Source organism: Pseudopodoces humilis, chromosome 1 (genome assembly GCF_049639895.1).
Source record: "Pseudopodoces humilis isolate 2021_Gansu_Grassland_sample_001 chromosome 1, ASM4963989v1, whole genome shotgun sequence".
Classification (NCBI taxonomy): Eukaryota; Metazoa; Chordata; class Aves; order Passeriformes; family Paridae; genus Pseudopodoces; species Pseudopodoces humilis.
This window is the reverse complement of record NC_142200.1, coordinates 26,669,758-26,687,397: the sequence shown is the minus strand read 5'-3', so window position 1 is coordinate 26,687,397 and position 17,640 is coordinate 26,669,758. Positions and strand designations below refer to the sequence as shown.

The 17,640-nt window shown below is 34.8% G+C and overlaps 1 protein-coding gene across 6 annotated transcripts in view; it reads left to right on the top strand.

The window, feature by feature from the left end:
• Positions 1-17,640, top strand: part of RALYL (RALY RNA binding protein like) — a 358,154-nt gene that overhangs the window by 313,924 nt on the left and 26,590 nt on the right. For 4 of the 6 annotated variants that reach the window (XM_088055194.1, XM_088055203.1, XM_088055191.1 and 1 more), the window contains 3 exons: positions 8,621-8,668; positions 12,384-12,547; positions 13,195-13,275. In XM_088055194.1, the coding sequence (XP_087911320.1) occupies positions 8,621-8,668; positions 12,384-12,547; positions 13,195-13,275 (293 nt within the window). The remainder of the gene's footprint in view (positions 1-8,620; positions 8,669-12,383; positions 12,548-13,194; positions 13,276-17,640) is intronic. The other 2 variants (XM_088055205.1, XM_088055199.1) reach the window with 1 other exon arrangement.

Below are 17,640 nucleotides of genomic sequence, written 5' to 3'. Positions count from 1 at the left end.
TGTGACATTACTCAACATTTAAAGATCCTAGATTATGTACTTTTTCTACTGATCTGCAATCTAAATCTAATTATTTTATTAGATTATGGTTTCTGTATTTGCCTGATTTTTTCATTCTACATCACTTCCACTTTCCCACACACAGAGCAATATATGTATTGCCAAAAAAAGACTAATGATTTAGCCAGAAAAATGTTATTTTCTGAATCTGCAGTTCCTAAATTAACTTTAATTTGCAACAAACTCAAGAGCTATTAATCTTAAAAAATTCTTTTTTCCCTCTCTGACTTTAATAATATCAGTAGCAGTGTTCTTCATAATTGGGAAAGGCAGGAGCATGAGATCACTTTTTTCTTTTCTGGTTATTCTATTTCTCTTTCTAATTTTTTTTACTGTCAACTATTTCTGTCTTCCAAGACTTCCCTTTCCCTAGCAATTCTAGAAAAACAGTACATATCCCTATAATTTGTTGGTTTAGTAATGAATAATTCCTCAGCACTGAATATTTATCCTCTCAGCTATGTAACCAGATAGTCAGGAGGTTTTCTAGAGGAGGGAAAATTATGCACAAGAGAATGTTTCTGAAGGAAGTTCAGGAGGCTGAAATTTTCAGGGAGTGTAGGACAGAAATCTGGGAACATAACAGAGAAGAAAGCAATGAGAAAAGGACAACTCAAAGAAACAAAAAGGGAGATATTTTCTTACAGTGGAAGATGGAGGGAGGAGGAGGGACAATATTTGCTGGGCAGGTACCCTCACTGTGGAACAAAACAATTTACATTCAATTTGATTTTTTGTTTTCCAAACATCAGTGACCAACCCATGACTTATAGAAAATAGTATTTGAAAAGGTCTATGTTAGCAGTGTTCTTATTTCCTGTTTCTGAGGTATCAACAAAGCATCTTGCCACAGTAGTCTATATGGGCTTCTGTGAGTATTTAGTATGAACAAGCTTACTGTGGCAGTCACGTGAAGAAATATCATGACACCTAGCTCCCAACTCAAAACACATCTGAAAATTGAAACATTGTTCATCCTTCTCATAGTTGTTGAATATGAAAGTCTTTATTTATTCTTACAAGTTTCCAGATCATTACAAAGAAGTTTTATTTCAATTTCTTCCTCTTGATAGATATATTGAAAGATAGAATTCTGAAGTTTTATATTTTGAGTTTCAAATTCCCTATAATGCTGTACAAATCAGTTAGCCTGTGTCGACCCCTTGCTCTTCTGCCTGTGTTTCTTTAACTGCTTTTTACAATAATAACAATTGAAATTCTTCTTAATATTAAGTTCTTAGCACACTAGGCCTTAAACAAATATTTCAAGTGGATCTGATGGCTGATTACATGTTTGAAATCAGTTTGATCTTTTTCACCAGAAACTGAAATTTGATCCATCTAACCTAACATCTTACTTGGGCTTGAGCTACAAGAGAAAAATATGCTTAAAAGAGCAAATGAAAGACAGCCAGGGCTGCTAAGTGAACTTTTACTTGACAGTTTGCTTCCCACCCTTCTGTTGTAATATAACTGGCAGCTCCTTGATGAAGAGATTCCTTCTTTGGAGTTCAGCCAGCTGTAATCATAGCAATCAGTCAGTGGATTTCCTTCAAAAGTTACTGCTCCACACCAGTCTGTGTATTCATTGGCTTTCTAAAAAGTAAAGTCAGGAGCAAGAGAGGAGGCAATGCAGAAAGAGGCATATCAGAGAGAAATATTTTTTGTGCGGAGCAAATTGGAACTTTCTGATGTCTTTCATGTTTGTTAAAAATTTTTAAAAAGATAAAGAGCTTCAGGCTAGGAGTTATTGCCTTTATTGTTGTTCTGTTAATAACTTTTGTGTGATATCAAGGAACTACTCACACCTTGCTTTACTGGATCATTCAACTGTGCATTTGCATACTGTGGTATAACCCTAATTTGAAATAAAATCACAATGTGTCCTGATTTTAGGCAAGCTTTCAACTAATAAAATGAATTGGATCATAGATTGTTTTCTATAAATTTAGCCCCATCTGAGATTTGACCTTCTTTACAAACCACTTTCCAACTACCTTGGTATATAATGCCTTACACACCATAATTTGAAAAGAAGCAGTACTGTGTCAGGGGGTTTTATGATCATATTCAATAGTCTCTGTTTGGCTCACGCTGGTGTTGATTTCAGGGGTCTTGATTTTGGCTGTTTTGCTTTCAGTTACTTTGGGGTAAAGTTTTGCTTAGTTTTAATTATGAACTACAGTTCAAAAGCACTATGTAGGTATTCAATGAGTTCAGTGTTGTTTTTTTATCTCTGGTTCAGGCCAGATTCTTATAATTCTCACCATTCTTCAAGCCAAAGTTCAACTTTTTCCACATTAGCCATACATGCTCTTTGTGCATGCACAGGTTTAACAGGTTATAGTAACTTCAATGCTGATGTAGCTCAAAAAAAAAAAAAAAGGGAATTAGGTCATATTCTGCATTATCAATAGTAGGATAAGAGTTTTATTGCTAACAGTTTAATTAATTCTTCAAATTCTTTCATTTCTAAAGTCTTCAGATTTGGTTCTGAAATCATTTAAGGATCAGTTTTTCTCAATAAAATTAAATCCTTCACAAAATATTAGAGCATAATTAAAAGTTGGAGAATAAGCCTTAAATGTGAAGTAGAAATAACAGAGTGAATCTGTCATGCATGACCAGGAACTGACAGTTAAGTTTGTTATGGTAGTAGATTCTGTTGCTAATGCCAATTCAGCTGTTTAATTTGAAAGGTATAAACTGATTTCCAGCAAATATAGAGGTTTGGGTTTTTTCTTTTCAGTTACCTCTAATCCTGTATACAAATAAATAAAAAAATCTAAAAAACAAACAAAAAATAAATCCAAAACTGAACAAACATTCTGAGTTCTCTACATGTGAATCCACACGTGATTCTCTTTATTCTCAAGAATAAGGATGAAGGTTGAATCAGCTGCCATCCTGTAGCCTGCTACTTTTATAAAACATTTTGATAACCACACAGATTCATTACCAATCAGTATGATTTGACTTCACAAGTTGCACTCAGGACACTGAAAGTTCTGTCTCTTTCACGTCTCCATTTTGCTGCTTTAAGCCCTGAGTTGCTCAATACAAAATAATTAAATTACATCAGTAAACTTAATGTAAATGAGAACACAAATTTAACTTAAGCCTTTGACAACTTGAAAAATGGAAAGGAAAGCACATGATGCAATTTTCTAGATTTCTTTTTTCTTTTACATGAACTGTCACCTTTCACTTGATTAATTTTTTGTGAGGCGTGCTTTTGTATTTCATTCAGTGCCTCTAAGACAGCTTCTCTGAAAAGTACATAAAGTTTCAGAGTTCTGTTTTTTCTAATCTTAAATAGTCTTTCAGCTCCAGTGTACCACTATGATTTTCATTTAATCTGCTGTTCAGTGAAATGCTGTGGAAACACTAAACCCATCACTTCTTCCTGCATCTGTCAGTGAGAGTCTGCAGACAATCTGTAGTTGTCAAACCAAGTCAAATGACACTCTTTCAGTGTATACAAAATTATTAACAAACTGGATAATCAATCACATGTGTATGGTTTGACAGCAGTACCTTGAACATATTGAATTTAAAACAGATTTTTAAGAGGCAGGACCCATCTCTCTTGTACTAGGGAAGAAAAAATATCATATGGACATTACAAACTACCCAGTCAGACTCTACAATTAAAGGACACCTTGAGAAATGGTTGGGCCACTGGAAATCTTCTTCTTTGCCTTACTATAAAATGTTCCCATGGGAAACATAAATAATTGGACATTACTTTAGATGACAGAAAAACAGTTTTGCAACAGGAGGAGAAAGGCCAAGGTGATATTAGGTAGGTTTACACAGGTATCTTTATATTAAAAAGCTACTATTTTGTTTCTAAATATCATCAGGATAATGTTGTTAAGCATAGGCTGTGCCTGCAGCTACAGTAAATAATTTTAATCAGGAGGAATTCTAATACTTAGCTGTACAGAAAATTGTTGGGGTTTAGTTCTGCCTGCATCACTATTGTCTGTCTTGCTTCTATAAACAGCTCTGGAACCAGATGATCCAGGTGAATATTGTTCTCAATGCCTTTGCTCTTGTTTGCTTCACAAGCTTTGCCTAATCCTCTGCAGGAAAATGCCTTAGTGTTTTAATTACCTGACTGTGTATACTTTAAATATTTGTCCAAGTTTTGCCTAAAATTCAGGTTGTAAGTTCAACAGTTTTCCCAAAATACATTTCACTGGCATGAGAGTTCTCGGAAGAGACGATGAGAGTAAAGAAGAAACATATCTAGAGACAGAAAAAATACAGCCTAATCATATTGCAAATAAATTCTGCCTAGTGCCTGCAGAAAGATACTTCAATGGAAAATGGAGTACTGTATGTCAGCTTTTCCATGTATACATGTCCTCCTTGGACAAAATGCACCTCTCCAGATTAGAATTGTGAAAATTTTTTCAGTTTTGCAGAAAAAAAAATATCCATTTACAGTGTTACATTCCATGCTGGACTATTTGAAACTTAACTCCTTATCTTTGTCCCACTCAGGAAAAAATATATCTTGCTTTTATTAATTGAATAAATGTGCAGAATTGGAGAGGAAAAGAAATCTTTATTGACTTATGGTTACAAAATTACAATGCAATTTAATCCTTAATTGAAATATCAAAATAGTAGGTTATGTTCAATTATTTGGAATTTTGGGATAAGTGATTGGGGGTTTTGGTGTTAATCTGTTCTTTTTAACTCCATGCATTTGCCCTCATAACTTCATTATGGAAATGAATGTAAAATATTTCTTTGCAATTACTTTTCCTCTTCCAGCCCCCTCTTTTTTCCTGTAAACATCTAATATATTAATGAAGGAATCACTGAAAAATTTGTCTTTTGGCAGTAAGTCTGCCAGCAAAAAAAGCAGGCTCTGGAGAATGTTCTTTCTCTGCAGGATGTACAGCCTGAACTGCAAAACAGCAGTGTCCCTCCACTTCTATCAGCATTCTCATCCTTACCTAAAATTGAACTTTCTTTTAAGTAAAGGTGGGATTCAGCCTATCAATTTGATTCATGTCTGAGAGAGTAGGTAACCATCCACTGAAATGTGCCTGAAATGTCCACCGTTCTTTTCAACCGCTTATGAAAGTAACTTCCATCTGATTGATTTTCTAGCAGGTAAAGATTCCATCTTTCAATGCTCTTCTCTAAATCATCTAGTTACCCTCACTGACTTCCTTTTTAACATATCAGTTTAGACAGATTCTCTTTTGCGCTCAACAGGAACAATTTCTAACACTCTTTTCACATGGCATGAGAAATGATTTCACAAATGATTGGAATACTAGTTTCAACCATTAGGTTGATATGTGCTTCCCAAAAAGAGTTTGATTGAAGGAATATTGCTTTTGTATTTAATATTTTTATTCAGGCCTCACAACAGAGAAGCAACTGACAGTATAAATGGTGATAACACTGTCAATTAAATTAAGACACATTATGCCTGGTTTGTCAACATTTATGATTTAAATATATCTTTGTACCTGTGGAAAGAAAAAGCGATATTAGCTAGGGCTGTTTTAAATGAAAGATAAAAGTCTTGTTGACAGGAAAATAACCAAAAGTATTTCTTCTGTGTTCTGCATTAACTCTACTGAAGTTAGAATAACTCCACAGGAATCAGTTATACCACTAATGTTTGGAGCTAATGATGTGATCATTAGTTTATAAACATCTTTTGAGGGCATAGCATAGAGAATGGAAAAAGATTGTATTTTTGTAGTAATATATGTTCAACATCATAACATCCATAAGTTTATTTCAACGATGCAGGAGTGTAACACCCTATTTTCCCACTTGGCACATGTGCAACTGCTGGCATGCACAGGAACTTTGAATACATACAGTATCATAGCTCTGAAAATATGGCCATGGGGGAATCATTTATTCTTCAGGCATACAGAGTTTTAAGGATATGCATAGTGTTAAGTGAAACCAAGAAAGCTTGTACAAGATTGTCTTGGTGATACTAAGTTAGGAAAAGGAACCATGTTTTTTGCTTAGTAGAGGCACCTTTTATTGATGAGGTTTTTTTGCCTCATTGTGAGACACACGTAAAGCAGTGTCTTTTACTGTCTACTGCATTCATACCAGCATCATGCACACAATTCTATTGTTAATATTGTAGAGATGCCATATGTTTGTGGGTAAGTAATCTGCCTGTTTACAGTGCCATTAGGAAACTGCTGACTCCACCAGTTCACAGGCTCGTTGAAACCTTTCTCTGCTTCTGACCTGCTGAGTATTTGGTATTCAACACTGAATGAGTGATTACCTGCTGCCTCCATTACACAGGCTGTTGGGTTGCTAAGGAATAACTCTCAAGAGGTTAAGAGCCTTGCAGTCACCTTGATCTCAGTGCCAGTGATTATCTGTGCTAATTTTCTGCTTGGTGTTATACTGCAGCATTGACCAAATCTTATGTCTGTCCCTTGACAGAAATAGGAACAATTATGGCTGTATATGGAGACATGTACTAGTTGTTTTCTCACTATAATCTCTTCAACATATTATTACAGATGAAACATCATCATTCAACTTAAAATTTTCATACCCACTGAGGGGCCAGCAGTCATTCTGTCCTGTGAGCCAGAGCTGAGTTACTACAGAAAAATACAGTCATCCTTCAGCCTTATTCTAACTGGTGCCAGAGAACTAGTCTTCACCAATTTCATGTTCTTCAACCTTGAAAAAGTTAATTTGTCCGGTCCTTATGCAAATTGAATAAATGTCAACTCCAGGAGAAGGGTTTCATGTGACAGGCTTTTAAATTTAATATTTTTTCTTCAAATTGTCTGTTATCTTATACTTAAAAAAACACACATTGAATACTAAGTGTGGGCTTACTGAAGCTATTAATCATTCAGCTAAATAAAATCACTAGGAAGCTGTGAATAGCTGTAAATGAAATAATAGTTTTGATACCTGCTACTTCTTAGTTTCATGCAGACTGGAGTGAAAGACAAAATTAGAGGTGTCATAGTTTAGGAAAAAAAATCTAGTTTTGCATTAAGATACAGAAACGTGATCACTATACACAGTCTACAATAATTTGATGATATTTTGCATCCTCTACCACACACAGCTGCTGGGTTCTAGTCTCTCAGGACTGTTTAATTTAGTAAATGTTTCACATTAAATGGATCTTGGGATTTCTTTTCTCAAATAAATTACAAAAAGGGCCATGGCCATCTTCAGCTCTCATGATCTTCAACTGAAATATTGTGCAGGCAGACAGTACAATTTATTCTATTATTTGCAGTTGGGCACTTGCATTTGAAAGAGGTGTGGCAGAGATGGAAATTGTGCCCTGACCTGATTTGGTGGAATTCTTGACACATTCTTCAAATTAGGCACTAAAAATCCCATTTTGCTCAATGTTCAAGAGCAGAAATTATCCACAAACTCATTCCCTGCAAAGAAAAGCTTATTTAATATGTAGCTGGTCTTTAAGGTCTCTTCCAACCTATATCACCCTATCATTCTATAATGTCCCCTTATTTTCAGGGAAAACTTTCTTTTTTGCTTTGTCCTTTCTACCTCTCTCTTTTCTACCTATTAGCTTTCTTATTTAAAGCTTCTCCTTCTTTTGTGATGCTTTCTTCATGCTTCTTACCCTCACTACTCATAATTGTCCTTCTCAGGACAGTGAAAAACTTAGAATATGTGTTACTAGGCAGAGTAATAAACCCTTGTGACTCTTCCATGCAGAGCATTTATTGGCTCAATGGTTTGTTGGTTTTGGGGTTTTTTGGGTGTATGAGATGTATAAGATTTCTCTGCTATTTCTTCATCACAAAAGTAGAAAGTTGCTAATGGAATGCAAAACCAGGAATATCAGTCTGGGGTTGACTTTGTTATTGACAGTTCAAAAATAGTTTTCTCATCGACTCGTGCAATTTTGCATGTTTGTTTCCCTTGATGGTGTCTGGTTTTTCCCAGATATGTGCATTCCCTGAACCTGAGAAGAAATTCATCCCTGTAACACTTATTTAGCACTTATTTTTTTAACTTTTCACTTTTTTTTCTTTTTGATGAAAATAATTTGGTGGACTCAAGGATCAGCAAGAAGTCCAAGCCTTTTCACGTTTCTCTAAATCAAAGTGACTGTCTTAGCTCACCTTCTCACCCATTTCCCACTCTTTCATGTATTTAACTGTCTTCCTCCTGCACTGATGATGCTATGTTATACTGAAAAAGAAGAGGGTGTCAGTTTTGGAATGCTAACTTCATTTGATCACTCAGAGAATTACACTATAATGATCCTCTAATTACAGAGCTGTCTCACTGTGTTAAATCCTTTCTGTATGTGCTGTCAGCTGTTTACACAGTTCGGCGTGCCCCAGACTTCACATTTCCAAACATACAGCGATAGCTGACAACAGCATTGACAAACATAGTGTACATTGTACATGGTACAAAAGAAGTGGAAGGACTTTGAAGAAGGGATAAAAATTTGAGAGTAAGCCAATATTACCACAGAAACTTTAATCAATGTGCATTTTCCTATAAACCAGTTCATTCTTGTTTTTCTGTTTTTCCACAGTGGTTATGTCTTTGATTATGATTACTACAGAGATGATTTCTACAATCGGTATGTGTTACTATATTTTTGTACATCCTACATAATTTCTAACGTTTGTTGATAATATAATCCCATTATTTGGTTAAACAGGCCAGTTCTGGTTTATCTATTATTCATTGAATTATTTCTATCGTGTATCAGAAGACTATTTTTAATATCTCACAGAGAAGATTACCACCACCAAATGCATGCTTACTAAACCTTTTGATTTTATCCTTCTCTAAGAGCTTTTGGGGTATTTGCTGTGCTGAACAGTTTAATGGTAGTCTAATAGAGTTCTTCTACTCTTACTTTCACTGAGATGTACAGTGGCTGTGAAAATCTTCAGTATGATGTTTCTGGCTTGGTCTTTTCTTCCTGTGTATGAAAAGATACAATATCACATCAATAATGTTCCAAGAACTTTTAGAAGTCCAGAAGAACCTTGAGTGAAGCAAAAGAGCAAGCTACAGGACAAAAAAGAATTTGGATGCCTGTGCAACTGGAGATTCTGCCTTGAGTAGTTACACACAGCCTCTCTCAGCACTGTGAAAATGTATTTATTCAGTTGTAGCAGAATGCCCACAACACAGGAGTAGCATGAATGATCACAGATAACCAGTCTGTTATCCAGCAGTGCTGTGTCTGCATTAACACAGCTTGGTTTGGCACAGGACAAGTGAATCAGAGAGGAACAAAGCATTGCTCCACCAACCTGTTCTAATCTTATATTTATGTTAAGCAACAGACAGTTGCAGGGGAACAGTTTACACCCAGAAGCTAAGTTAGCATGTGTTATATATCTTTCTGCTTAGGAACACAGTAGGAAAAATGTAGAAATAATATTTTTATGTTTGTTTTCTCCTGATGTGGGAGCAATTTGAGCCACTAGTTTTGGGTTTGCATGTAAATCATCATGCCCTCTTTGAACAAAGATAAAAATAGTGAGATATAAACATATGAAGTAAAAGCTATCAAAGCAGTTTAATCCTGCTCAGCCCAGCCTTTGCAGTAGTAGCAGCACCTGTTCTGTAAAAAGTTAATTTCCATAGGCTTTTATTTTTTTTTTCTAATGTTACAGTTCTGAACTTCATCTGTGGAATTGTATGTTTTTAAACAGAATAGTGTTTCTCATCTATGCCACATGAATATTAAAGTTATTTGTCTAGTTTTTTCCTCAATTCTGTATGTTATGGGTAGCAGAAATTATTAACTATAATGGTTATATTTTTCCCAAAAAAAATAAAAACAAAACAAACTTATTGGACATCAGGGGTTGTTTCTGTGGAACTTGGTGTCTCTTGATAATTGTGTTGTTATGGAAAACCACTGACAGTGAAATGTATCTACAGATCTATTCAGTAGTATAATTTTTTAATTTAGAAGTCTTCCAGAATTAAGACAGCAGAACTTTCATGGTAGAAAACCTGAATATGAGGTTGGCCTCATAAGGCTGGACATGTTGGTCTTCTGAAAATAAATACACAAAGTGAACAGTCTATTTTAGATAAAAGTGAATGGAAAGGAAAGATGAAAATCTCAATATAGTAGTCATGGAAAAGAAAATCCCATTGAAAATTTGGTGTACATACTGTTTATAGGAAATATAAATTAAGAAATAGAGTCATGATTCTTTGACTTTTTGAAATTCTGAACTTTCTGAATTTCTATGTTTTATCTCAAATCATAGATCTTGTTTTCTAATATTACAACCAATTAATATTATTAACTTTCTAGCCTCCCTGAAGGGAGAATATGTCTTTCTTGACTAAAGCAGTGATGTTGTCAAAAAAGGGTGTCAGGAATAGATAGATTTTTTAAATAAAATATACACGAAGACAGATTGGCAAGATCAGAACTGTAAATTTGGACGGGTGACTGAAAGAAGAGGCATAGTTTTATGCACATTAGTGATTACTGGGGCAAATAATTGCTTTGGAGCTGAGCACTTCTCTTTATCATTTCTCACATTACAAGCACAAGAAAAACAGTCATGATACTTCAAAAATATGAATGGAAGCATTATTTTTTAAAAGAAAGCATCTTATTGGAATATATAGAATGTGATAAAACAAAATATCAAGCCCAGAACTTTGCATAATTTCACAAACAAAAGTAGTAATAGATAGATAACAGTCATTTAGATAACTGTTCTTTTATATATTTCAAGAAAAGGAAGCATAGTTTCACATTTCATTATATTATCTAAATACAAACTATTGGAAGCTAAAAAGAAAATCGCCTTTGGAATAATAATGACATTATGAATTCTTGCATGACAGCTTATAGCACTTCAGAAACATTTTTTTTTCCAAATAACATCAAAAAGAAGTTTGTGACCAACCTGCAGACCATTTAATATGATAAAATGTGACAATAAAAACTAATATTTGTGTTTAAAGTAGAAAAAAATGGTTTAGTGTTCATCTTACACACAATTCTTTAGTTATGTTAACAAGGGCTAGAAGTTGCTCATTTGTGGGAATATTTGAGGCCATGGATTCCAGTCAGTGAGTGTGACAGGATCTCTGTGTCACATTTTGTAGACAGCTATGGAAAAGGAGGGAGATGGTTACACTTTCTGTAGGACTATAGTACAGACAGGAGTGTGGTTTCATTTAAGCACTAGGTATGTACTTGCCAGAAAATGGGTTAGAAGATTTAGGTTTGGCTCTGCTTCGTGTTCAGCATAGTGTTAGATGCTGTGGTGTGTGAATTAGTTTCTTTTGTGTCTCTTTTCAAATGTGTATCTATTTGCCCAGCTGGGTGACAGTACTCACAACTGTGAAAATTAAACCTGCGGCTATAAATTTCCATAATTGCCAGTTTCAAATAAATTTGAGAATATTTTATGAGGATGTTTCTTATCCCTCTGCTTCAGACTATAAACTGGAAATCTTCATTTTCTGAACTTTCTTCTCCTGACCTATCATATCCAGAGCCCATATCTCTTATGTTCTAAATATATCTGTAGCTTTGATTACCTTTTCTACTGCCTTTATTTCCCCCTACACAGGTTAGTTACCTGCTATCAATAACTGCATTTTTAGGATTAGTCTATTTTGTTTGGGAACAAAAGTTCATTTTTTTCGTAGAGTATCTTTTATTGACTGTAGTGGTAAAAGTCTGAATATCTGCCTGCTAATGTGGTTTTGGTTTGAACAATTTTTTTTTTTTTATTAAGCATGCTTGGGTATTTTAGTATTTCTACACCAATTCATTCTTCAATAAAGAGAACATATGCAAAGACTTATTTCACAAACTGCAGGATATTTCTTTATGGTGATGGTTGTCTTCAGGAAAGTTCTCTTTTGTATTTTACTTTTACATCTTTAAGAATAGCAGATAGAAAACTAGAATTTAAGTCATGCATGTAATAAAGGAGCTGAAATGTCACAACAAAATGTACTGTTGGCTGTGAACAATGAAATTATGTGGACCTGTGGAAAGCAAGTTATAGATTTTCCATACGGCAAATAGCAGAGTCCCATAATACATCCTTTAAATACATCCTTTAAATGACACACAAAAAATCTGAGCTGGTCTGTGCACCAGCGTGTGACTGAAATCTGAATAAGGCACGTAAATGTGCATAGGTCCTTGAAATCTAATTTGACTAGATATAAAGTGATTACGGTTTCAAAGGGTAATTTTCTCGAAGATAACATGGAAATTTAGTTGACAGAGCTCCCATGACATGAAATCACAGAGTTTTATGGAGTCCGGCTGACTTAATCTTTTCCAGGTTGTTTGATTACCATGGCCGTGTCCCCCCGCCGCCCCGTGCAGTGATTCCACTCAAACGTCCTCGTGTGGCTGTGACAACAACTCGTAGAGGCAAAGGGGTTTTCTCTATGAAGGGAGCATCACGATCCACTTCAAGTGGGGCTTCTTCCTCAGGATCCAAATGTGAGTTGCTCATATCTGTTGAATATTATTGAAACAATGATCCTAGCAATTTCTGCAGCTTCCACTATATAGCCCTATTGCAATCATTTCCTACCCTAAATCTCTAGCTTGAAAAACTGGTTTGATTACCAAAGTTCCCAGGCCTTTCCTGAAAGTCAAGGAGCACATTGATTACATTTTTGAAGGAAATTCTTTTGACATTTGACCTGCTCCCTTGGCCTCAAAAAAAGCCTTTCTAAAATCTTCTCTCAACCTGACTGCTCATACGTCATGAGATCTTGTGAACTGCTGGTAATAAAAAAAAGACAATAATCTTGTTGTAGACAGACAGAGGCACATTGATTTCTGTGGAGACTTGAGGGCTGTAGGTAAGCTGGGTGGACTGGTGGGGCGGGGGGGGAAGGATTGGTTTATATGTACTTTTTTTTTACCGGATTCCTTTGAGTGTAGAAAGAGGCAAAGTGTCTTTGTCTGTTTTAAAGGAAGTTCAAAACAGGATTGGCAACTTGGGCTTTTTTAACCCTTCTTTAGTGAGTTGGCCCTAGAAGAGATGATGAACAATAGGCATTCCCTCCTCCAAGCTCATCAAACTCCCCACTCCCTAGTATGTCCTAGGAACTTCATCTTCCTCTTCGTGCATCTTTCAGCACCCACCCGTCTTCCCCTGCCCCTTATGTGGAGTGATACTGTCCTTGGAAGCGTCACTGGAAGAGGAAGAGAAAGATCAGGTAGGGATCAGATATTAGAAAGAATGAAGGAACTTCAGTAAGTCTTTTGCAGTACTAGAGTGGCCAGCAAAACATCATGCTGTCTTGCCATGAAATAAGTGAACCCATCAACAGTACATCTTGCTGGCAGAGGAGTTAATTATGACATCAACAGGACCCAGTCATATACTCTGTTTGAATAACATATTCAAATCTTACATGCTAGTATCACACAAAGAAGATGGACCTCGTGAGCCCATTAGGAACCAGTCTTGATCCTATTGTATGATCTGATGATATCGGAGACCTTGAAAGAAAGCATGTAATAAACATGTAAATGCATGTGACTGAAAAAATGGATATGTGGTAAACACAGCTAAAGATAATGTTGTACATTCAGGAACAAGGAGCTCAAGACATTCCTAGGAATGGATGATGTTCTGACAGAGAGATTCTGTGGCGTGTACACTTAACTTACCTCTAAATCTCCAGGGAATGAATGGGCCGGATGTCCATTACCACTAACAAGACCTTTGATGCCCAACACACAGGAAGACATCTAAATTTAGGTGTCGTATTATGAAGTTCACTCAGACCTTAAGAGGATATCTGGGAGTAGCAACACTTCCTTTGTTTTCTGGAGGATGAACATGAGTCTAGACATTTTCATACTCACCTTGAAGTAACCCTTTCCTCAATACTTTAAATAATAAATTATGTTTTCTTCTATTATTTTAAAAGAAAGGAAATGCAAATTTTATTTATTTATTTATTTATTTATTTATTGTTTTAAAAGAAAGGAAATGTAATTTTAAAAGAAAGGATGCAACTCAAGATCTTTGCTTTAGGAAACTTAGAATTTGAATTACTTTGTTAGTCTTTTTCAGTCCTTGGATCTTTTGGTTTCCACACAGTGAATCAAAGCTTTAGTTAGATCTCATTTGTTATAATTTCCTGTTGTCTTATCTATATGATTACCTAGTAGTATCAGTGCGTTCAAATTATTAATTGTCCTAAAGTATGTATTAATAAGGATGGGCTTTTTTGACTCACTTTGCCATGAAAAGAGAGTTTATTTTCAGATAAGATTTTTGTATATTTTTTCTCATTGTCCTGAACAAGAATAACTATAAAATTCTTCTAGAGAGCTGAGGATCTTAGTGTTTGTTTCCCAACAGATGGCAAGGAAGGCTCTCACACAAAAATCTGAATTTCTATTGTAGTGAATGAGACAGAGAACATTACTTTAACATAAAGATATTTTTTCCTCAGAACTACTGCAAAATTTGCTTTATTTCTTCTGCATTTCATAAAATGGTTTGCAATACTGTGTCAGGACTTAAATAATGCATAGCATAGATTACAGGATTCAACACTAGCCCAAGTATGTGGATACTTGGCACTTGCTATAAGATTTCCAAAACACTGCCTGCAAAATATGGCAAATATTGCCGAAACTGTAAATTATTTAACAGAAGTTCAATCGGTAGTGTCCAGATCCAAACAGGCAGTGTTATGCTCCAGTGGAGGGATCCTTCAATGAATTCAGGTGTGATTTGAATTCTAAAAGTGTCAGTCTTAGAGCTCCAGGTGACAAGATTATCCTTGGAAACAAATCTTTAACTGAAGAGAGATGCAAGATGCATCACTGAAAATATGGGATGACATTTTGACCTTTGTTAGGCTTCTATCCTCAATTCATTACAATGACAATTGGTAAAAAATGGTTTTTATTTGATGAAGTAAATTGCACAAAATATTCTTTCTGCATGCAGCACATATTTAAAAGTACACTTTTTAAAGTATAAAGTATATAATATATATAAAGTATAAAGTATATAGTATATATAAAGTATAAAATATACAGGTTATCATGCTAATTTTCCCATAGAATTACTTCCCTTTTTGTCAGTTCCAGTCAATCCATCATAAACGTAGAAACATGATTTTGTTGATTTGGACATGGAATGTTTACAAGGAATGTAAACAGCTTATTGTAAGACTTTTATCAGAGAAGTAACAGAGCCATTCCCTTAGAACTTTAATTTGGAAAGTAGAGAATGTATGTTTCGTAACTTCCTTCACCATTTTCTTGGAAAAGCTGGTTATATTGAATTGTGAGAGAAAGCAATTTAGTATTTTGTAGCCCCTTACTCTACACTGCTAATCTGAACCCCCTGAACTAATGAACTGTTGATTCTAGTGTTTATTTATTGCTAGGTAAATAGAGGATTTCTTCATTAAGGAGAAACGTAGTTCATGGGAAGGAAGTTATTTGAGTTTTAATGAAATGCAAGACCATAGAACACCCTAATAGCGAGTTTAGAATCAACAATGTCAAAATGGTATTGACTATCCTTGGAAGATTTCACCCCCATATAGCAAAACTTTCATGAGATCATCTCCCCTAAGAGACCTTTCAGCTATAAGTAGAAATCTCATAGATATAACTGCTCACACTCAGACTGGATCCAGAAAATGAACCCATACATGTCATATTAAAGGTCAGAACACAGCAGATCTCTAAGTGAAATCACCAGAATCAAAAGAACTCACCTCTGAAAAACAGAAATCCAAAGGCAGAAGTTTATTGCTGTGCAAAGATATTACAAAATCCTAGTATCAAAAATGCTTTGCTCATTGATGAGCACATCTGCAAAAATAATATCTGCCAGCACAGTAAACTCCTTTATTGATCAAAAAGTGACAATATGTGTTTTAAATTTACTTCCAAAACATAAAATACATTAGGAAGATTTGATTTCTTTCCTAAATCCATAATTTTTCCAGGAACAGTTATCAATATCTCATTTTCTTTTTAACTCCAAAAACTAGAAAAACATAAATCAGCATTCCCAAATTGCCAGAAGTAACTCAAAAAATTACAGTTGGTGGGTAAATCACACATAGTAGTTCTTCATGTTAATGGTATGAAGCAGTACATACAAATTGCTATTTAGAACTGGGAATAACTCACTTTTTATTACAACGTAGAAATTGGAGCTCTCAGAGTATGCACTTTCATTTTTCACATCTGAAATCAGGAGGAAAATATTAATCAAATCTTTTATACTTTGTGTGCTTGAAATTAAGGAGTAGACACTTTAGATGTTAAAATATGCATTGAATTATGTCTTTAAATGAATTAGTTTTGACTCATAGAGTTTATATCAATTCCATCAGCTGATCCATTTTCAGTGATATCTAAAGTAATAAAATATGATAAAATATTTTATATTAAACATGAAGGACTTAGATTAAAATACGTGACTTTTCTTCCCAAAGAAATCTGAATCACGCTTTGTGAATGAATCAATCTGCAGTTACAGTGTTTCACAAATATAGATGTAGTTCAACAGCAGCACTTTCATTTTTAAAAATGGAATTGACCTTAATTTTATGCCTCTTACTATGTGCTGAATGTGGTTGTCTTCTTTGGTGTTAGATGGTTCAATGAAAGATGCATTCTAGAAGGCCACAAACGGTTAGAAGAGGTCACTGAATCAAATTCCTTACTCTTGCAAATAGCATCATCATCTAATCCTTTAAGATACATCTTAAAAGTAGTTGGAGGGGAGCAGGGGGGTGTCTGATTTTTCTACTTTCCAGCTTAGTTTGTTTCTCATTTGTTCATATCCTTTTTTTGTTCCAACACTGTCCTAACATAAATATGTTATATCTTTTTACCTTTTTTCGTCTTCAGCAAACAAGAAAAACGCTTCTGTCCCACTAAGGGTTTTCCATTTTTATGGTTATCTTCACAGATGAATTCAGTGGTTCCACCTGTACTCACCAGGTCCTCATAAAAAGACAATACACTTCTCCGTCTTTAGCAATACATCATTTGAGCATCCTAGCACTGCATTTTCCTTCTCAACCCAAGGATAATTCTGTCAGTGTCTTCTTCTGCTGATAAGCCTTGGTGCTAAGAGCAGGACTTCTGCTGTTAAGTGTAGGGTTTTTCTCAGTGAAATCTCATCATTTTTTCAAATGTTACATTCCTTAAAATCACCTGAGCTCTTCATCCATTCCAGTTTATATCCAGATGATATCTATCAATTCCATGCTATCAGAAAATTTCACCTGTTAATTTACATTTTTGCATCAGAATTGCTGAAGATATTTAGCAATTACTAATTTCATTAGAAATTACTCTCCCTTTCAATATGTGCATTTCTGTTATTTTTGTTATCTGTTGTCCTTTATTTATCTGTTAATTGGGAAAAAATTCCCAAATATAAGTTACTTTATTTTCCTACTCTATTGTTCAAAAGCAGATGAACAGATATTTCGGATATATGCAGCTCTGGTGTCATGCTTACCAACAGCTTTATTTCTTGCCTGAGATCAATTTAAAAAAAAAATACATGATGTTTTAAAGGAGAA